At 34.8% G+C, this 23183-nt stretch overlaps 1 protein-coding gene across 6 annotated transcripts in view; it reads right to left on the bottom strand.

The window, feature by feature from the left end:
• jbug (filamin-type immunoglobulin domains fbug) overlaps positions 1–21686 on the bottom strand; it is a 166294-nt gene extending 144608 nt beyond the window's left edge. For 3 of the 6 annotated variants that reach the window (XM_089647232.1, XM_089647226.1, XM_089647231.1), the window contains exons 1-2: positions 21612–21686; positions 5131–5834 (exon numbers count right to left, since the gene is read on the bottom strand). In XM_089647232.1, the coding sequence (XP_089503358.1) occupies positions 5131–5346 (216 nt within the window). In that variant the 5' untranslated portion in view covers positions 5347–5834; positions 21612–21686. Of the gene's footprint in view, positions 1–5130; positions 5835–6968; positions 6987–10199; positions 10233–21545; positions 21563–21611 lie in introns of those variants that run through there. The other 3 variants (XM_089647230.1, XM_089647228.1, XM_089647229.1) reach the window with 3 other exon arrangements.
• Positions 21687–23183: the final 1497 nt, after the last annotated feature.

The raw sequence follows: 23183 nt of genomic DNA, 5'->3' as shown, positions 1-23183 counted from the left end.
AAAACAAATTGATTTATTTATCACAATCGTGAAAGACCATCATTCACAAATGTTGTTTTGAAATGGCTTTAGACGTGTTAGATGACCAGATCTGAATAGAAAGATTATTACACATCTTCCTCTTCTCTAATCTCCTTATCCTCCCTACCTTCAACATGAAAATATTACACACTTGGGGATGACATACTCCCACTGACACCATATCTACTGTAAGCAGTTGGGAGTCATGAACAATATTTAAATTATTTAAAAAAAAATAATAGAAAATTCGTAAATTCATCACATGTATACGATTATTGTGTACTTTTTCCGCCTGTGCGGATACATTTGTAACTGTAACTATATACTATTTGGAATATAATATATACAGAATATGGTCTGTAGCGGCGGCGTGGTTTAGTTTTTTACACAAATCTATAGTTTTATTCATTAATTCAGAGATTGATAAAATTTGCAGACTATACCTTCAAAATAAGAAGAAGATCCAGATGAAATTTCGAAAAACCACTCAAAACAGAATAAAGCTTGTACAATGCTAGGTGCTACAGCTAGTGAAGATATAAGAAAATCTTCGTATAGGATTTTGTTCATATTAGAACGTTTAGCTGTGAAAGAACACCTTTCATTTATTTGTGTTTTAGACTCAATGATCCAAAAATACACGTGAATCATGAAAGTATATATCTAAATATGACATCGTGGTTCGTTAACAGGTTTTGTATGCCCAAAAAACGAAGACAGAAACGGAATTCACAATGACGACCCATTGTTGACACATGTGCCGTGTGGCGAGGGGGGCATATCGAATACCATTAAGCAAGTGTGTCATGGATTAGGAATGCGGTAAGCCTGAGATGGTAGCAGCAGTACCTAGTGAGAACAGATTGGAAATGAACTTTGGGTCAGGGTCAATGAGTGCAATGGAGGTAAATTGAGTATCAATTGTGTAAATACATAAATACTAAGCATTCTGAAAAAAATATGCTGCAGTTACATTCCATACAACATGCAAACACGCATCATTATACCTGCTATTTTCATGATGAAGAACTTCTTTTTATCTAAAAAAATAATTTATTCAAGAATGAGTCAATCGTTAATTTTTCTTCTACGGAACGCAGTTAGCGCTAACAAAAAATTGTCCAAAGAAGCGAAGTTAGCAGTCCACAATGGAGTTATGGTACCTAACCTGATGTATGGAAGTGAGGCATGGAACTGGCAGAGAAAGGATGAAAGTAGATTGAATGCTGTTGAAATGAGATCCCTGAGGCGTATGTGTGGTAAAACCATGTATGATCGTGTGAGGAATGAGAAGATTCGCAAAGAGTGCAAGGCTGATATAAGCGTAATGAGTAAGATTAAGAAAGGGACGCTTAGATGGTTTGGGCACATAGAGCGAATGAGCGAAGAAAGGAGTGTAAGGAGGATATATGATGCGAACGCGAATGGTAGCAGAAGGCGGGGACGCCCGAGGAAGACTTGGCACGATCAAGTGAGTCAGATACTCGAGTAGGGCCATGTCAAGAGTCAGAATAATAGCAGAGTATGTATGAGACGATGTATGGATGTGAATGAGGCAAGAAGTGTGTGCCAAGACCGAGTTGTTTGGCGGTCCGTCCTCTCTGCCTACCCCTGCGGTGAAACGGCGTGATGGTTAGTTAGTTAGTTTCTACGTCTTGAGGGTATTCGTTTATGTGTATACTGCACAAGAGTTTTAACTGCCCGGAGCCAACAGTATGATGTGAGGCTGAACGGAGTACGCAAGGGAAGTAGATGAGGCAAAGTTTAAAAGTACCTGGTTATTTAGATCTGGTCAATAAACGCGGGAAAAGCATGGACATCCAAATGATGAGATGAGCCGATCAGGGAAAGGGAAAAGCAGTAGGAGGTGTGACCGTCCCACTTTTGGTAATTCGTCAATAAATGAATCTGACAGTATATAGACAACTCGCATTGTATTATCACCAAAATGAAATCTGCTCAATGCTTGAAAACGAACGCTTGTCCTTTTTATAATGGCAAATCGGTAAACAAAAGTTCGACCTTGTTTCAAAATTTAATATTTTGTTACACTGTTTAGTTAGACAGTTTTACATATATTATGTGTTATAATTTACCCACCTAACTCAATTTTTGCATCGCTACACCAGTCGATTCGCTTAAGAACAAACATTTAGCCAAACCTTTGCCTTACTTTAGCGAAGTTTATTTTTCAGCACATTGTCTGGTTATCTCAATGTGCGCTCTTCAGTGGTCATTGTATGACTGATGTCACAGTTTATTCAAAGTATTCTCGAACCCTCCTCGTATCCAATAAATGGTCACCTGCTTTGTCTCCAGCTCGTCGAAATGATACCCAGAATTGCTCTTAGGGCAAATCTATTGATTTGAATGTTCATGGGAAAATGCCACTTCAATCAACATTTTGATTCTGAGTTGTAGTTTTTCATCAGGGCGATACTTTGAGTATCTACCACTCATATCCTTGGTGATAATATGTTGCGGTTAGAACTGTAAGGATATCTAAGGATGCGCTGGAGCCATAAAGAATATAATATTTCGTTTCTTCACCACAATAATGACTTATAGCAAGAAGCCAAGACAATAGCTCGACCATAAAATAACAACACAGTGATAATAAATGCCACATAAAACGTATAATGGCACCCATATCTGTGAAGAATGACATTAAATAAAACGCATGAAGGTGATGATGACAGATAAATACAATTTATGAGAAAACAACATCATACGGAAAGTCACTTTGGCCCAAAGAACTAAAAACAAAACAGAATTATTTGTGGGGGCTTAACCCAATTAATAAAATAATCACTAAGGCTTAAAATTTGTGATTATTGAGCTTTCACCGATCAAGACTATCATTTTTTTGCGAAAGATCCCATGATTTAGGGCAATTAGAAAATGTTATTTCACGGACAAGGTATAACCATGAGTTATATAAATTGTTATAAGAACCGTCAATAACATTTTTTTTTATCTGAGAAGGCTCACTTTGGGAGGCGTGTATTATTATTTTTGGTCACCCCGGGAACCATTTATTGGATAACCCCTGCCACAGGTAAGCCCTTGGCTTGACGACTGAGCAGGGGTGCCCGGGTTCATGGGTTGACTGGGCCAAACCGGGAGACTGGTTGAGGCAGACCTTTTGACCTCTTCAGCCGAACTCTTTCGACTTATCGCCCTACACTGCAGGTGAGAGGTATGGATTTATATTTCCGTCACTTCTGGGCACATTGACCCCAGATTCCTACCCATCCCACATGCCCCCCCAGACCCTTCAACCCCAAAAAATGACACGGGCCTTCATGGATTTTGTCCTTTTTACCTGTGTAGCACAGTAAGTCTGAACATGTAGAAAGGATGGAAGATAACCGATCGTCAAAGATACTGCTTTATATAATAAGCTGTCAGAACCAATGTGTATTGGGAGGCCCCAAAATTAAATAGCTGGAAGGGATATAGAGTCAAACACCACATCCTTGGACAGTAATAAAATGAAGGCCTCAGAACGAGTAAGCCACCCAGTGAGGCCAATATTACTGGATAACTCTGAAATGTAAAAAATATTGTACGAAATAAATAAAAAACAGTGAGAACTAGAGAGAGATATCAGAAGACAGCCAAGAGTGGAGACGTTTCTTAGACGTTGAAAGGTCTGTGGAGACTCAAAAGAACCACTTAAGGGACCATCAAATAAGTTTATTTAGAACCCTATGAAGAAGTTTTGGAAAGCCTAAAATTAGATGGCTAGACGGTACGGACAAGAATACCGTATTATTAGTCTTGAATAGAGATAGCAGAAGACCTGCAGGACTGAAAGCCTTTCCTAGATACAACTAGGACTCTCCGAGTGACAATGGTAATGAATACAATTAAAGAGAGTGAGGAGTGGAGGAACCAGATTCATGCATTGAAATGAGGAAACAACTGAAAATAGAAGAACAAGTATTTGAGCGGAACAAATTCAACGGCACCTACCAGATATCTGTTGGGATCTTGTCCGTAACCCTGAACTGAGCTGCAAACATTACATTCGGAGCCGGATCTAATCGTGGTGTGAATATTGATGTGCATTTGCATTTACTTGGGATTCAAGTACATCGTTAATAAGCGGAACGTTTCCTTTATTTTTGAGACTTTTAAGCCTTGCTTACAACAGGCCATCCACAATTAGTGTCTACCAAATGACATCGCATAGTATTCTAAAGTTTAAAGCATGGTTAATGGTACAGTTAAAACTACGAACAGTGTCATCCGATATCACTAACACAGTCAAAAACAACATTGGATCAGAAAAGAAAAAAATCAGATTTTGATGTCCAACTTCAGTATAAAGGTGATGATGAAGATTACGAATGATGATAATGATGATGATGACATATTGATGACGAGAAAAACATGCTGTCCACTTAAAAAAATGCCGTTATTTTTCGGTGGGCAGTGAGATAATCCTTTTATTCGAAATGGAAACAAAAAACTAATAATACAGATGACCTCAAATTTCCGAATTTTGTCCATATTCAAAGAGAGTGTAATAAAAAGTACTGGCTTCTGCCCACAGGTTACATTGAAATGTTTATTTAAAAGCTTCGTGACGTTATCCTAGTTTGATTTTAATTACATAATAAGTCATATTTAAGATAATATTAACCACTATCAAACGAAAAATGTGAAACCGAGAAAATAGAAAAAGATTTGGTCGTATCTGGAAATTGAACCGTGGACCTCCTGGCCTGGATGAATTAGCTCAGAGGTCAGAGCAATGACCGGCAAGGTAAAGGTCTCGGGTTCTTTTCGCAGATTAATCTTTTTATATCTTTTCCGTTTCACATTTTTCGTTTGAGAGTGGTCAATATTGTCTTAAATAGTAAGTGTTAATATTGTCTTTAAAGATTAAATATTACAATTTGAGTTTTTTTTTCAATAAGTTTTAAGTTTTCAATGAGTTTTTTTAAAAATGGAAAGATTAGTGTCTTGCAAAAACGATGATGAATTTATTATCGTTGAAAATTATTATTAGTGAAAATTAACACATAGTATGAAGAGAATTGCACGAAACCCACTTAAAATAATTAACAGAAAATAAAATCAGTGTGTAATAATTATTACCTTCATATTTAGCGGTTTGACATGCTCGTTCACCCAGTTCCTGAAAGTGTTGGCCTGTATCTCCACCCACAGATCTTCCTTTCCCTTTATCTGCATGCCCTTGGCGGCAGTGCCCTCGGGGGACCGGGCCGCCAGCCCAGCCTGCAGCACCCTTGCGGCTTCCCCTGACGGGGGGCCCTGTTGCCCGAGCCCCCGGTAACTCACTCGACCCTCCATTGTTAGGGTGGATCAAACAGACATAACTGTAAGAACTTCTGTTCCCAAGGTCTGCAGTATTAGACCTGAAAACTGGGTTCAGTTACACTTCAGTTAACAGTACACTTAATGTCTCACTGATTATCAATTGGTCACTTTATCACTGATCATCTGACGTTTTTTCTGATGTATATTTTGACGATTGCTTTGGTATTCACTGATTTGGGATGGTCCCCGATCGTATTGATTTTCCACAATTGTTTCACTAGATGTTTTTATTAAACTTTTTAACAATAGACCTTGGATGACTACTGATTTTTAACTGATTCACTGTTTGTGTTCTACGTTTCACTGTTATAAGTTTATCAATAGATCTTATACTTTGGTAGTGTCTAACTGTTTCGAATTTCACTATGTGCTAATCTTTGGTCTTTTAATTCTATGTGAACCTATTTCGTTTTCGATATGTAGGCACTAATTTTGTTCACTTTTTTCATTTGTACTCCAATCTATGTATAAAAAATAACGTTAATATTGTTATGATAATGTTTTAGGGGTAGTTTTATTTTGTTGTTGCGACAAAATGTGTTTATGTTTAGCGAGTTGATTTGATTAAATTGTTGAAAATTTTTGTTGGTATTCAGAGTAAAAATTCTGAGAACTTGTGAGAGTTTAAATTGTGGACTTCTTCCAATATTTCTAAAAGTTAAAATATATTGTTTTATTCCAATTTTACTAACACACTTCAAATTTTGTTTTTAGGATGCTCTGCAGAAGGACTGTTATAGAAAAAAAGCTTGAAAAGGCCAGTGTTTTAGGAAGGAAGAAACAAAAAATCCGGCAATTTATTTCACCGTTTAATACCGAACCGTTGAAAACAAAAAGAATTAAAAAATTCAACAATGCTATGAGTTTTTCAGAGTACCTTCTGTTGAAATACTGGTTTGACAAACTAATTATTAAGATCCGTTCGTTACGATAATAATATAAGGGTATTCGATAAAAAATCTAGAAATAATATTAAACTTATAACATCTCTTTAAAAGAAGTTTCCGGGTAGTAAACAACTGCCGACCGATGTTGGTGCAAGACTGTTAAAATGCTACACAGTTGAGGCAGTTGAAGAAAAAAGCATTAAACAGTTACAACTCATAAACCATTTGTAAAGATTAGTTGACTCGAATGTGACATCATCAGAATGTGAACTTCTGCCCTCGCTGATCCCCGTTTCTTCCTCTCTTCTTCTCCTCACTTCATTCCCATACTTACACTTTATTTCCCCCCACCAACTATTCCATACCCTCCCCCCCTGTATTCTAATTCAATCCCCCTTTCCACCCACATTCTTCAAAGGTGAATATGTGAGTATGGAAAAGACGATTCCATTCGTAATTAGCAATTAGTGGCCATTAAGATGCTCAAGATATGATGTGATAAAAATTACAGGATGTTCAAATGTCTGTATGAAACCTTTTTACACATCAAGTAGGTTAAAAAAGTAGAAGTAAACGCAGGGACACAATGTAATAGCAATTTTTTTTTAAACCTACCGAATATCTGGAATATAATTAAAGTAATGTGCATGCTTAATATTATTTTTGTGTAGACAAGCAACAAATACATAATAATTTGGTATTAGTTACCTACTATCCGACTTCGCACACGTTTAAACACTCTTTTTGAGTGAACAATATAATTGAAAAAATATTCATGTTTCTATCATAACCATATTCAGAATATAGTAGGAAAAGACAAAGTTCACATGGCGTTTGGGTCCCACCCCGGCATAGTGTATTCAATTCCTCGGTTGGCTAAGTCCTCCATTACGACACAAGCAACATTTAAAAAATGTAATTAATAATTTAACAACATCTAAAGTTGGGGACACGTCATTCACGTTAATTATTATATTTTGTTATCACGCTTGAACAATTTTTTGATTCTCGATTTTTGCAAGCCATTTAAATAAACAAACATATATCTATTGTTAAACATAAACATTTGATACTAATTTTGTATTTTAAGATATTATTTTTTCTTTTCGCTTTTATTTTTTTTTTCTACTTATAAGTACAAAATTGTATATTTAACTAAAGCTTCTAACAGGAATTCAATCGTAACGATTTTTCCTTTTATAAAATAATATGTTCTATAATTAAACAATGTAATATGAAATTACGATATCAACTAAATTTGTCAATTTAACTGGCCTAAAAAAGGATCCATTCCTAAAGTTTCCGCATATGTTTTATTGTATATTTTTTGTGAATATAATAATTATTATTATTATTTTCTACTTACTGGGGTGGTAGTAGGAGATTTTCAAACATTGTCAGGCTATTCATAATCCGGTAATGTTTGTCTCTCTTTTAAAATTAAAAAATATATTTATATATGTTTTAAAATTATATTTTGTAAGTTTTAACCTCTCTTCTTCTTTACCACGGAGAAATATAATATGCATTCAATATGTAATCAGAAATCACGTGTATCATGCCAAAAGGCTTATACATTAGCCAAAACGCCAATGGAACCCCCTGTTTAGGTTTGTTTTGCTTCTAAAAACTGGTTTGTCCTCCAACAAAACATTTGAGCTTGTGTTTGTATCCACAGCTGAACATTATGCCTACCTATTACTCCGTGACTGGGCCCGCAGTCCATAGTAGGTAAATATTTACCCATGTTATCATTTTTAGGAATTTGGATACTGCGAGACAATAAACACGCCATTTTATGAAAGTCATCGTTTATTTTTTTACAATATTTTATGATCGTATTTAAATTAAATATATGTACAAATGATGAAAATAAATAAGTCTCTACGTATGGTTCAAGCAGTAATATGCACGTGCAAATATTATGATAACAAAATAATAAAAATTAGTAAACATGGATCTAAAGCGAGTCCTTGGGGAACCCATTAATTAAAAAAAGGTTTTTATGGTAGTATAAGTAACCAGTTATTAATAAAAATAATCACCCGGTCTCGGACTCTTTAAAACACTATTTCCAACTGAAAAATATGGACAAACAAAAAATATGGTGTCATCACAATATTCACTCATAAAATGCTAAGAAAATATCCTTATAATTATATTTTTGCACTACTGTGGGAATCGAACCATTAATCTACGACCTTTATGACTGAAACTGTTAAAGTAGATGGAATACTGATTTTGGTTGATCTTTTGAAAATATAACTTTCGGTAATAAATAAATAGAAAAACAAAATAACAAAATCTTCCCTGGCGTTCGAGGAAGCCTCTAATAATTAGTTTTTACTTGTATTAGTTTGTTCGTTTGAATACTGCTTGTTCTATCAGCCTACATGAGAAAAATCCCACCTATTCAACGTTAAGTAGTCTGCGCACAATAATACATCATCATCCTACATTATTTACAGACATGTATCATTAATTTAGATACCTTTAGCTGAACACCAGGTATTCGCTAATCAAGCGGGTGTGAGACACTATCATCTGGTCCAAACATCCATCCTCTTCTATTCACGTGATAGTTTGAGGTGTGTCCACCAAAATAATATTATCATCAAAGCATTCACTGAAATATCTGAGACTAAACATAATTCTTTAGCATAATCTAATAGGTAGGTTATGTGTACGCTTTGGTTAGCTGTTGTAATACATATTGGTTATATAAAGAATCAACTTTTACATTTGCTAAACTAATTAATGAATGTATTTTACATTTCATTGTTTCATTATTAGAGTTGGCAGTATTTTGAGGTTAGTTTGTGACTACATCACAGGAAACGATGGAGGTCACAACAAATAATAGGAAAAAAAAGTATTCAATCGTAATCGCCCGATGTAACGGATTATAATGGCGTTAAATTTTGTATTTTCCACGCTTTAAGTGCAAAATAGAAAACAGTAAGAAACAATAAACACTGCGATCCAAACTGTGATTATACGGAAGGCGTCTGCACTAATCACTTGACGATTTGTTGTTGCAGATAAAAAGATGACAGATGTGCTGTTAAGAATTTAATAAATCTTTTCTTCGTAGAAATGTTGCTAATGAGGTGATTGGACATGTTCTTAGAATGACCTCTGCACAAAATATTTGTGGCAATTCCAGAGGGAAGATGTCATTTGATCGCTACAGGCATAGCTGGGGAAAGCACCTCCAGAAGTTCGATGATAGGCTGGGCCAGTTATGGTTGGAAGACGTTGGAGTAGCACGGGATAGGGACGCCTTGTGGAAACGATGAGCCCCGACCCCTTTGGGACAAGCGGAAGGGAGTGAAGTGAGATAAAACATCAATCTTTTTCACTCTCCTATCATTATCTGTGTGTTTAGTATCATTATCTGTGTTTCTTTGGTATTGTGAATACGATGAACGAGTATTTGCAGGTGTCTTCTTTAATCACTATTACACACGAATGTTTGTTTGCTCTTCAAGATGCCTTGAAAAAGTTCTGCACGCAATATCAATATCAACATGTATGAATCTTTGGTCTCGTAAGGAAGTAGTCTTCTTTGTCGTTTATTAGAAACACCCTTCAAATAAGGAAATAGTCTTCTTGAATGCCTTGTAGTTACACTCTTGTCACTGCAGCATGTCAATAAGTCGTCGCCACTCACCGTGACCTAGAATTTCCGTTTGATGACATGTTTGATAAGGAATGGCATGGGTTTCTTGGACTGTGCTCCGGGCTTGGCGTTTTTCGAGGCCGCTGACATCAGCTTGCTTCTTTTAGTCTTGCGCTCCTGGTCCAATGTGATCTGTCCACAGACGGCTAAGAAGACGAGGGGGAATGTTGTATCCTGCATGCTGTCTCCTCTCTACTCTCCCACCTCCTCCCACTTATCTTTCCACCTCTCCTAGACTTGCAGACTTTTACACTCACGATAAACTAACTACCTCGGTGCACCTCACTCACGGCACTACGCGGCAGTATACAAATATTTGAATCAACACAACTTTGCGGAATGTTTTCGCTGTTGGAGTGTAGGTACCTCCAATGGGAGGGAATTGAGGCGGGTCGGGGGAGGTGCGTGACGTCACTTTCTCGCAGGTATATGATTATGACTCTGCTTGCAAAACGTGAAAACATCCGTCGGGACCGTATTTAGGCCTGGCGACCTGGGAAGTGCCTAGTTATACTTATCCACTTCCGAAGTTATATAACGAGTATAACGTATTTTGCACATAGTTAAAAATATATATTTTTTATTTTGGTTTACTAGGGAAACAAATAATAATACATATTTTATATAAATAATTACATTTATATGTTTGCACCAACCAGTAAAGTTTCCACATAAAATAGTAAAGTTTCCACATAAAATTGTAAGGTTTCCACATAAAATTGTAAAGTTTCCACGTAAAATTGTAATGTTTCCACGACTACAACTTTTTTCCAAATTGCGACAGGCAGAAGAACTTGGTGACACAGATTCGGATACGGAGGAATCACTTTCAAAACATCGTCAACTTTCGTGTACAGTCATATTATGATAAAGCAATCACGACGAAGTGTTCGTTGAAAAAGTGAGAAGGAAAAATAAACACGTTACTGTCAAATAAAGGCATTTAAACTGAATGTAACTCTCCTTTAACCTGCATAACAACGTTGTTAAGCGAGTGGCAATATAATTCCCCTATAAATACAGCGTACAGATCTTGTGAGCTGTCTAATAAAACAATGAATTTAAAAATTGACGATGAAATGAAAACAAATTATGGACTATAAATATGGGGCGGTTCAAATCCTAAATCCAGCCATGTAAACCGGTGAAACGGGAGGGAGTCAGGCAGAATGTGTCGACACATCTCTCGACGATCGTTTCGACAGATCGCAGATCACAGCCGACAGGTTATTGTGTCATCGGCGAAATATGGGTTAATACCTACCCATTACACATTTCCTTCTTTGGTTATCGTTTTAGTCGCAATACCTATAAGTAATGTTTGTCATAATTCCATGATCTTACAATCATTTGTCTCATATTCAGCGTATAAATGACGCAAGCTTTAAACAAGGCATACAAGAAGACCAGGCGGTAAAGCAAAGTATCTAAAATAAGTGATAAGAAGTCTGAAAATTACTTCTTTTAATAGTTTCACAGAAGAAAACACCCTAGAAGAAAACTCACCATCATCTACACCGAATTGAACAGTGAACACCCTTCAGCTCCTAGGCTCCATAGAGTAAAATGGCTCCTAACCCTAAGGAGCCAGTGAGATTGTGGAATCCCCATGTCGTGAGGCTGAAGGTAGTGCGGTGCGGAAGGAGATGAGGAAGAGGAAGGTGGGGAAATACGTACCTGGCTATTCATATCGGATTACGAAACACGGGTAAAGCCATTCATGCGACGTTTCGATTCTGAAAGGTGCTCTTTCACCAGGGCTAAGGAACAGGGCTACTAAAAGTTTTCTCAAGAAAGAACTTCGATATTTGATAGGTTTTTATCAATTTCACCCGAAGTAAGGGAAACTTGACCTTATTTCAGGTTCAACACAATTTTTTATAGGTTTATATCTTCAATTGGAGAGTTCAACATAAAAATTGTGTAGACGGTCAAAACAATGATTATTACCATAATACAAAATGCGCTAGTTAAAATGGGATATATTTATTCCCTGTGAAAAAGGAACACCAAACAAGGAACAATACGGGATTGATAGGCGTAACTACCTATGATTTTATACCGATTTCCCTAGCACAGTCACACTATTGATATCCAGACCGATATTAATAGTGCAAATCGTCATACGCGGGTAACACTGGCGGATCTTTTTATGAATTGACATTTCTAAACGTCAGACGGCTACGTAAAAGTTACAAATACCAATAAATTGACAATGGACAATTGAAGTAATAACTTAAATATGTATTGGAAATCTGCTTGTACTTTTTGACACTAATAAAGGGAGTTAATTAGTTCATGAGGCTATTCGTCATAACTGGCAACTTTTAAGATCTATAGATCTTGTATACTATTTTTTCCAGTTCTAAGAGCTTAGTTAGTTTAGCCCCAACTCATTAATAAGCCAGTTATTTTGCATAAAGAACGACAAAAGTTGTGCGTATTGACAGGTTACCTAGGAGTCTGTGCTGAAAGTAGCGGCTTTTGTCTACAGACTGTTAGAATCATATTCTGATCGTGCTCGCAAATATCGCTTTCTGACCGTAGATGACGGATTTCATCAATATCGTATTGACAAAGGGATTTATCGATCATCCATACTAGACCTCCTGTTTTATAAAACTCAAAAAGCTGTAGAAGGATTAACTTTGGAAATATGAAATTGCACAGTTTTTTCAGTCGTAATACGATGCAATGATTTTTATGTCGCAAAGATGTTTTCGCTACGAGATATCTGTAGTATAATAATGACATTTATCTAAGACATCATACTTTATTACGTTCCACATTTTTCAAATGTTTATAAATAAACACAGATTTCAATTTTGTGAACCAAAGAAGAATATTTTCCCTCGATTCGTACGCGATCTTTGAGATATTATTATGGACGTTCATTCTGTGGTATTTGTAATCTAATTTTGCAATCTTATGCAACTGAAATAATGAATTTGTCTTGGCAAAGTAACAATAATAATAATATTTGGATGATTTGAATACTGCCGTTTTTGTGAAAAATCACCTCAAGGGCGCTGTACAAATATATAATATATTTCTACAAGTAGGTATAGCTAATAAACACTAATGATTACGTGTCCATGAAGACATGTCATGTAACATCTGTTATAAGTTATAATGAATCAAATTAATTGAGACAATAGGTATGTACCTATCTCTTTGCTATAACATAAAAAAATGATTTTTAAGGAATTTAGTTTCCAAAATCGTAAATTCTATAATGATAAACACAGCAATACCTACATGGAGAAAATAAGTAGGTATTGCAAGATTATTAAAAATCCATTCAAATTATTGGTAACCCGGTTAAAACGGGATTGCGGACCGTTTCCTGATAAACTTTTAAGACAAACTTCCTAATATATTGGAACAAGTATTGATGCACCTGCATTTGATTTGGTAAAATACAATGAGGAAATGCGAATTTTTATGAACACATGTTCCGAAATCGTGATAATACGTTCGTATTTTACTAAAAGTTTATTAGGAAATCTATCATTTCGTTTGTTAAGGTCCTGCAATCCTGTCTTTAAGAGTATTACTAATGATTTGAAGAGATTCTGAATAAATTATCAATATTCAATATTAATATTAGTATAAGCGACATTCATGAATGTAGCTTTTTTTTTTAGATGCATAAAATGTGATAGTATCTTTGAAGAACATAATTATATACTATTTAAGTATGTTTACATCGAACTCAACTATGACGACATTCACTGAACATGCCGACGACAGCCAAGGAAAATTATTACCTACCTGCCCATTAAAGAATTTAGAAATTTGAAACAGTCCATAGATCAAATTAACAAAACAACCACAATACAATTCTATCGTTTTTTTTCTCTTCGGTAAAAACTTACTTCCATAATAATAAGTTAACGTAATTCTGCAAGAAAGGATTTATGTCACAAAAATACAAAGATTAAAAATTTCTCTTATTTATTTATGGAGTTGGACCCTGACAGAATTACCCAGATTCTAGAAACGGATACAGATTGACTAACTCATCTCTACAGACTGTCAAAACTGGAACTAAAACACACTTTTTTGAAACAGATTTTTGATTTATATCTGTTTAAAAAAATCAACTAAGATTTTAGATGGAATCCAACTGGATTTTAAATAGAAATGAATATCAGTGTAAACAGAAAAAAAACGGTACTTTTTTGTACAGTTTTCATTATTTCACTGTGGTTCACTGTGTGAACTCTTCAAGTCACATAATGAACATTTTACAGGAGATGATAAAAACGAATATTTATTCGTAAAACTAGTTAAAATCTTAGTTGGTTATTTTTTTCAAAATATTACTTAAAATATGTATTTCAATTTCTTTAATTGTGAGAGATTTGGGGGTTGAGCAATTTCATCTACGGTTTTACCGAAATAGTTTTTTTTTTAGTTTTAGCTTTCATTTTTTTACCATGTGTTCTTTGAAGATTATTCTAAATGAAACCATGGAAAAGTAACATTTCCAAAACACGCGGCTAGAAGGGTTTCACGAATGATATGAAAAGTAAAACATGCGGCTAGAAGGGTTTCACGAATGACATGAAAAGTAAAACGTGCGGCTAGAAGGGTTTCACGAATGATATGAAAAGTAACATTCCCAAAACATGCGGCTAGAAGGGTTTCACGAATGATATGAAAAGTAAAACATGCGGCTAGAAGGGTTTCACGAATGATATGAAAAGTAACATTCCCAAAACATGCGGCTAGAAGTGTTTCACGAATGATATGAAAAAATATTTTAGTTTTAAAATTTATAATTTGTTGCATTATATATTCTGTCGACCGGCACCTAATCGATTAAATAAGGGGAACGTATTGTTTAAAGTTGTAGATTTTTCAATGCTGTTATAAATAAAGGTGAGTAAACTGTTTGAGTTAACACTAATTTAGAAACTTGTGAAGTAGGCATCGTAACAAACTTTGCAAGAATGCTTTCAGAGAGGTTCGACCAAAAAAAACTGGTAAAGGGTTTCAGACTGGACGAAGGTTGAAACCTGTTTCAGATTCTCAAATTCTGAGTGCCAATATTCCCAAAGAAAAAGATACAATGCCCTGTTCAGAGTTCTAGAGCTCAATAGAAGGAAAAATAAATCTCCCATCGGTTTTAACATATAACACTTAATGATGACAACAACTTTGGCAAAAATTACGATCATTGGCGAAAATTTGTCCAGAATTTCATTGACTATAAGACAATGCATATATGATTAGAGATTTTCACGACCAATACTGTTTAATTTTTGGCTTATTATGCCGTGTTCCGCTTATGTTCCTCACTCTTTACAAGGAGTAAACTTACTGATATAAAATATGCTAATTTATTAAAAATCTCTTCAAATTAGGGTAGGCCTTTAACGACTGAATTGACAGGTTTCCTAATAAACTATCAGTAAAACACGAATATCTTATAGCGATATCGGAACACGTGTTCATAAAAATTGTAATATTTTCGCATTTTGTCATTGTATTTTACCAAGGCAAATGCAGGTGCACGAACACTTGTTCCGATATATTAGGAATTTACTATAAGTTTATCAGGAAACAGCCCGTTTCTAATCGGATTATCAATCATTTGAAGAGATTTTTAATAAACTTGCAATAGGTACATACTCATTTTCCCATGTATTGTTGTGTTGTCATTATAGAATTTACGATGTTTGGAAACCAAATTCCTTTAAAATCATTTTTATAATGTTATAGCAACGAGATAAATATTTTAATAAATCATCAATACCTACTCAGTTGTAGCCAACGTTTCGGACAACGTTATCACAATGTTCATCATCAGGGCAGATGCTAAGTATGTTTTTATGAATGTAGAAGTGAAGACTGTTTTGCGAGCGTTAATCTTCTTAAGGCTGGAATTTCAGTATTCTACTGAAATTTATGTGGTTTTCGGCGTTTAGTTTTAGTGTCATCATCAAGTACCGCACAACCCACGCGCTCACTACAATCAATTGACACTGTAAAAGGAAGCTCAACACGTCATAATAACCCAAAAATGATTCACGATAAGATATAATGCAATTTTTTCCATAGCCGGAATGAAGTCGAACGTGTTTTGTTTTTCGGACAGTCGCAGGGTTAACACAGTTGAGAAAGGTTAAATCTCGGTACCTTCATAATAGGGTTATTGTAATTTGGCTGTAGGTAATAATAAATATTCAGGTGCTGTAAGCAATTTCACGAAATTACAGAGTTTCAGTGATTGTTGCAAAATACCAAGGTGACCTGTGTCACAGATTTCATTTGGGCTGGTGCGGAGCAAACTTGTTTTAAATCACTTTCCAAAACTATTTTTCATTACTTTGTAAATGTATTTTTAGTGATTATGCTTTTGTGTTACAAATCGACACACTTAAATCTGCAGCCGATATCGTCTCCACTATCGATATTGGCAGGGCCGCCCCAATGTGGGGGCAATTGGAGCAGTTCTCTCCGGGCGCCGAATTAATAAGGCGCCAGAGCTCTGATAATACCTAATACCTAACAGTCATAAACATCGCCCTTGAGATTATTTTATACAAACATGGCGCTACACAAAAATAAAAATCATCTGAATATTATTGATTACAGTGATGTGTGAAAACCTTCGCTAAACACTGGTTCTCGACCCTTTCAGCGTTTGATCAACATTTGGTCAGTCGGCAAGCATTACGGTCATGCTGAAAATCATTTAACTGATAAAAATAAGACAAGAGGTCATATTTTTTAATAAAAATCTCTGGCCGTGCCAGGTAGTAAATAGAACATTTTTTCTCGGTAGGTACCTGTGTAATAATTTTATACTATTTTGAATAATATATCTTGATAGTATAAAAGCAGAATCTAGAAAGAATTATACACTGAAATCGTCAGCATAATTCGACAACAACCAAAATCATCAAATTTATTTAATGTCGTTGGCCAGGCCGTTTGGAGAACGAAGAGGCAGGCGCGAAACGCAGCGCGGAATTCTAATCAGATATTGAATAACAATAAGAATAGACGCTTATTAAATCATAACGTGTGATGCAAACGCCAAACAGGGGACAGGAGAACAGGAAACGTGGGCAGCTCTTGTCTACACCCGTATAAGTTCACGACATAATCCTAACGCGTCGCATAATAGCTGTTGTTCGAATCGAATGGAAAAATATACGTATTTTTATGTAACTGATCGTAATTTATTCAAAGGTACCTAACTTAAACGCTGTCATCGCATATTTAGATAAGTTTTATAATACACATATGGCGTCTGCTATGCAATCCGTATTTTTAAAGTTACGTGAGCATTATTTATTTTTCGGTCTGTTTTCATAATTTTTTTTGCAGAACTAGTGTTTATTAGACAAGGTTTTATGCATAGAATATAGGATAACTAATAATTATAAGCAATTAGTCGCCTGAAATATCAATACAAATTGAAAATATCCCCCGAGTAAAAATAAATGCCGCCAACGGGAATTGAACCCGTGCCTTCTGATGTCCGGTCAGGTGCTCTGAACCACTGAGCTATGTCGGCTTATTTCCAACCAGCTAAATACATAATTCAATATGTACCTACTTTTGAGTTTTTTCACCGAAAATAACCAAATTTATGTTTGTAGGGAAAATATTGTTAAATATTTATTTTCTCACTAGGTGAGAAAATATCTCACTAGGGTAATTATACCATCAGTTAATGGTGAAATATTTTGACTTGTCAACATAAGTTTATCTTTAATAAAAAAATAATGTTTTTTTATAAACGGAATAATAATATTAAAATAGTTAAAAAAAAATGTCTTTAAAAAATCTTTAAATGAAAATTAAACATAATGACAATAAATAAATGATAGTCGTCGATCTATTGTTGTTCCTGCTTATTTGTGTGTCGCGCGCCCAGGCCTGTACGAGAGTTCTAGAATACAGGCCTGGGCGCGCGAGTAGAGTCGGCCTTTGAAATCTATACTAGCGACATCACAGACTACAAAGTTAAGCACGTCAAATGGTTTTAACGTCGTAAATAAATTATTTGAAACATAATATTCTTATGTAGGTAGGTACTGAGAAATAGGTAGGACCGTTCTACAAGGTTGCTAGTTAACAAAATAAAAGACGTTTTTAATTTAAAAAAAAAGGAAAATCGTCCAATCAAATACAAGTTAAGACCTATTTAACAGAAATCTAAATATAAACCATTAACTAATAAGGAAATGTATTGGATATTCATAAAATTCCGATACGTTATTCATAATTTTCAAGTAGGTACCCAAATAGGTAAAACAACACCTGAAGTGTGTATATTTGAAAACAGTAGGTCTGTCGCACTACAAAAACTGGTGTCACACTTCACTGTTGTCATAATTCAGCTAAGATAACCGCACAGATGTTCGTAGTGTTGAATCAGGTGAAAATGAACCAGACCAAAATTAAGCAAATGTTCATTTCGCGTAATCACCATCATTGAATAATTAGATATCACTTTTAGAACAAGTAAATTACATGTAATAGTGGGTTATGTCAGCAGGTAAATTCGTGGGGTATCTACCGACATAACAAGGGGTACCTAGCAGTGGCGGTCCGTGACAAAAAAAAATTGTTCTAGCTGAAAATTAAATTTTTTTGTAAACTGAAAGAATCCTGAAAATCTTCTTTCAAAAAATTTTAATGTTACCACTTTAGCTCACTGAAAAGTCACGGACCGCTGATGGACGGTACCTAGTACCTTCCTACATAACCGGTTAACAGATTTTTCATTTCAGCGTGTACAAACGCGTCGGGTTCTCGCCGGGCATCGTGGGTCCAATTGCTTTGGTGGCTCCTAAGTCAAGTAAGTCCTCCACCCATTGTACAAGCAACATTTTCCGCTTATAATGATGGAAGTAGGAATATTTCGAATAGTCAGGTTATTAATTATTCATCAATTTAAAAAAATATAATACGCATTTATATCGAACTTTATCTAATCTGAATTATAAAATTTTATCTCACTTCGAGCGAAAGCGATCAAAAAATTCTTTCTTGAGTACCAACCCAATCAGTTCGTCAAGACCAAGTAGCAGAAGGGTTTATGTAAATTCATTCAATGATGATCATATTTGTATGGACTTTCTGTTGAATAGGCACGTACGTATAAACTATTTACTTACATAAATAATTAGTCTCTTGATAATAAAAAAATGGCTTAAAAATGAAAAGTAGTAAACGTACTCAAATATTCTATTTCAAATTTAACGATAAATTAGAAAATCTATTTTTTATCTTAGCGAAAACTCTTGAAAGACAAAATCTGACGTCACACACAGCATCATTCAATGTAACTATTGCAATAGCTTTTTAAGGCTATACACTCACTATACACGTACACATCAATGTAATTTTTAATTTAATCACTGAAGAAAACGTAAATACGTTACATGAAACAAGTCACAAGACACAGATAAAAGATAACGGTCGCAATTGAGGATCAAACCCAAGACATCTGCCTTACAGGGACAACACTGATCTGCTAAGACCTGATTATTTAAATAAAATGATGTAAAATGATCAGGTATCAGTGGCTCGGTGGTTAGAGTGTTGTCCCGGTAAGACAGAGGTCCTGAGTTCGAACCCCAATTGCGACCGTTATCTTTTTTAGTTTCATGTTTCGTATAGATGTATTTATTAATTTCTACTTCAATGAAACCTTACTTAGCTATCAGCATTATTTCAATCAAGAGCTAACATTAGATTGGAAATATACCCAATTGACTGTCAACAATAAGACTAGACGCCATGTTGTTTTTAATTGTTTTATTCTTCAAGAAGAAAAAAGTTTTCAAAAAAAGAATATTGTGATATTGCAAAAAAGTGGTTGTAAAGTTAGTAGTCAAAAATTATTGGAACCTTTGTCTCTAGCTTTCTCATAAGAAAGGGTTTGTCGCTTGCTCTACTGAAGAGGTCACCATTTTTTTATATTCAGCAATAACTTACTGAAAAGCCGTTAGGTACCTACCTAGTTAAAAGCAATTTAGCCATGTTATACGGGGAAACATTTTTAAAGCAATAATAATATGAATATCGAAACGTAAGAAAGAAATGTAAAAAAGATGTAAGAATGTGTATTTCTGGTGGAAAATGGAATTCAAAATAGTTGTCTCTTATAGGTAAATTGTCATTTCAACCTTGAGTTTGAGAATTGGAAGTGAAAAGATAAATCATGGGTTGGAAATGTGGTGTTTGTTATGCCAGTATTCTAATGGAAGGTGCTCCAAAGAACAAGCCGCATTGGATCACGCCAAACACATTTGTAAATGTTTAAATTTGCTGAAAAAGTTATTGTGTTCAACAGTTTGACTCTTAAATTGTTTGTCAGCTTTCGTATTCTCCTCTCTTTCCTACAATTATTAAACAGGTCACTACTTACTGTCCTCAAAACGATCCTCCACAGAGCGTGAAATAGGCTTAAAAGGCAATTTTTTGGCATTTGCTTCTTGTTTCACATTTTAGGGCAACGGTCATGATTATTTAAAGAGACAGTCCCTAAGACCAAGGTCTCACACACCATCAGGGTCTGTCAGACCAGATGGTCACTGAGACCTTCAGACCAAAGTAGGCGTGTTACGTCACTCGTTCAGAAATTTATTATTGGGAAATATTCGGCAATACACGCCGTGGCCCAACTTCCAACCATCAACGTAACGCAATAATGTACAATAAAAACCATACAACACAACTGTTACAATATTCTAAAGAAAAGCACATAATGGTTGCTAAATAATAATAATTGCCTATCGGACTAAAAATACTGAACAGAAAACCCATAGAAGTGAGATCTATTCCGATTTGAAATTGAATTGAATTTAGTTCGGGTGCACTGAAAGTACCTTCTGCTACTTCCACATTACATTTCTACAGATTTTTCATTTCAGTATTAAAAACCTACCGTATAAAAGCATGCAATAACTTTAATGAAGATGATTCGAACCTTAAAACTGACAAGCTTCTAAACTGCAGTAGGTCAAAATATTTCAAACTGACAAAATGAACTTTGCATCTTCACAATTTTATTGACATAATATATAAACATTAAACAAGATTTTTATACGTGCATGTAATATACGGTGTCCGGAAATTAGTGGTACAAGTGGGAAACTGCTGAATCTACATCACAAAATGTTACATATATCTACCACAATCTACTCCAAATGTGGTGTAGATTCACCAGTTTCTGCTTGTTGCATTAGTTTACGGACGTCATGTATGCGTACACAAGTGTAAAAATTATATTTTACAGTATTTAGAGGTGTGCATTATGAAGGTTTAGCAGAAACTAAACAACGAAAATGTGTGTCTAAAAAGAATGTTATTATTTTGACTTACGTCAGTTTGAAAGTATGAGAGCGATTGTAAGCAGATTGTTATTATGTAATAATGGTGATAAATTAGTAGAATATAATTTATGTATTTTTAATTTGTAGTTTTTCCTGTCAAATAATGAACGAAAATGCAAAATACGCCATTGTTTGTAAATATCAAAAATGACACAATACGATAGAATATAAACTTGTAAGGAACATCACTCGCGTGGGTACAATGTCCAATGCAACATTTTGTTCGTAAGTAAGTACTTGTTGTTTTATTATTATTTTGCACACTGAAGATGAACACAATACAGTAGTAATAATTGATTAGACCTTTGATCGTGGAGGTATTGCGGACTATAAATACTACGCTACTTGTATACACCCGGTGCGGGCCGCGATGCGTGCACTACTGACTTCTGTACCAATGGAGTTGAGTCTGCAGGCACTGCAGACAGGTACAGAATGCCTACTCCAGGTACGGATCGGTTTTTAAGGCGAAGCTTAATGCCAAATCATTATTTTGGTTAATCTTTATAACGAATTGGTGTACATTGAATACTAAAAAATATGTTTTAGATAAATTGAAGATTTTCCTATCGTTTCGCTTGAGTAGAAAACAAATAAATAAAATAAATAACTCAATAAAAAATATAAATGTAAACTACCAAAAAAATATTTTTTCAGTAGAAATGTATGAACCCATAAAGACAAAAACTTTTATAAAATACAGTACTATAGCTAAGATTATCTGTGACAGTTTCACTTGATTAACTTTTTTGCTTTATTATAAAATTATTTACAAAATAAATAAAAACCAATTTTGTGCTTAAAATCGAACGCTTCTATGCTCTTTTTGTCAAGCGATTGTAATGCCTATTACCTACGATATAAGGTATACCAAGAATATACACATTTTTGGCTTGTAGCAGGGGATGACAGATTACGCTATAAGTTCAAACCATTTTAAATAACTCCTTATCGCTCGCAATCAATCCCAATACAATCCCGTACCGACTTGTCACACCTAAAAAGATGATGTGTTATGAATGTGGGCGTGGCGACGATATGCGCCGTGATCTACTAGCCAGGCTATATTTTAAAATTATGCGAATTTACAGAGCGCCAGAATTACGCGGCTGTCGTCTGTCAAAGTTTGTTTTTTTTGTTTTTCTTTTTTTTTAATGTATAAATTCTTATATTATACAATGGGGCTCAGCACGGATAAACAACCCAGTGAGGCCAACATTACTGAATTAAAATATGAAATATTGTAAAATAATGTATCAACAATAAAAAATAAAAAAAGTGTCAGATCCCATACAAATAAATGATATTCCGCGGCAGTCCCAATTGGTCTGACCCCCCGAGGAAGATTAAATCGTAGTGTGTCACCCCAACATATAATACGTATATGCATGCCCAAATTATGCGCACATAATATAGCGTAATATGTCTAAGGTTTTAAGCAGTGTAACTGTCAGACTGTTATTTTTTTAATTGCAAAAATTGTGGTCTTATTTCTGTAATTTGTTTGCAACATTAATTGAGTCCTCGCTCGAAATAACGTTGGATTCATCAATATTCTTGTTTTAAGAGAAATTTAAAAAAACGAAACCAGTTATGTTTCGTTACATTTTATATTTAAAATACAATATTTGTATATAAAGTGGTGACGAAATGTAAATAAATTAAAATTTTTTACAAAGGTTTATACCGAATTATTGAAAAAATTGTATGAAAATTTCACATACAACATTATTCCACAAAATGTTTTTTGTTTACTACTCTTCACAATTTCACGCAGTGATTTATAGAAATCAATATGCTCGTCTAACATGGAATACAAACAACAATATAAATAAATCAAACGATTTACGTTCGAGACCACAAAGTACAGCATTA

Source organism: Hesperophylax consimilis, chromosome 26 (genome assembly GCF_061612785.1).
Source record: "Hesperophylax consimilis isolate HC1 chromosome 26, BYU_Hcon_1.0, whole genome shotgun sequence".
Classification (NCBI taxonomy): Eukaryota; Metazoa; Arthropoda; class Insecta; order Trichoptera; family Limnephilidae; genus Hesperophylax; species Hesperophylax consimilis.
The sequence above is the reverse complement of the archived record's forward strand: the minus strand, read 5'-3'. Positions and strand labels throughout refer to the sequence as shown.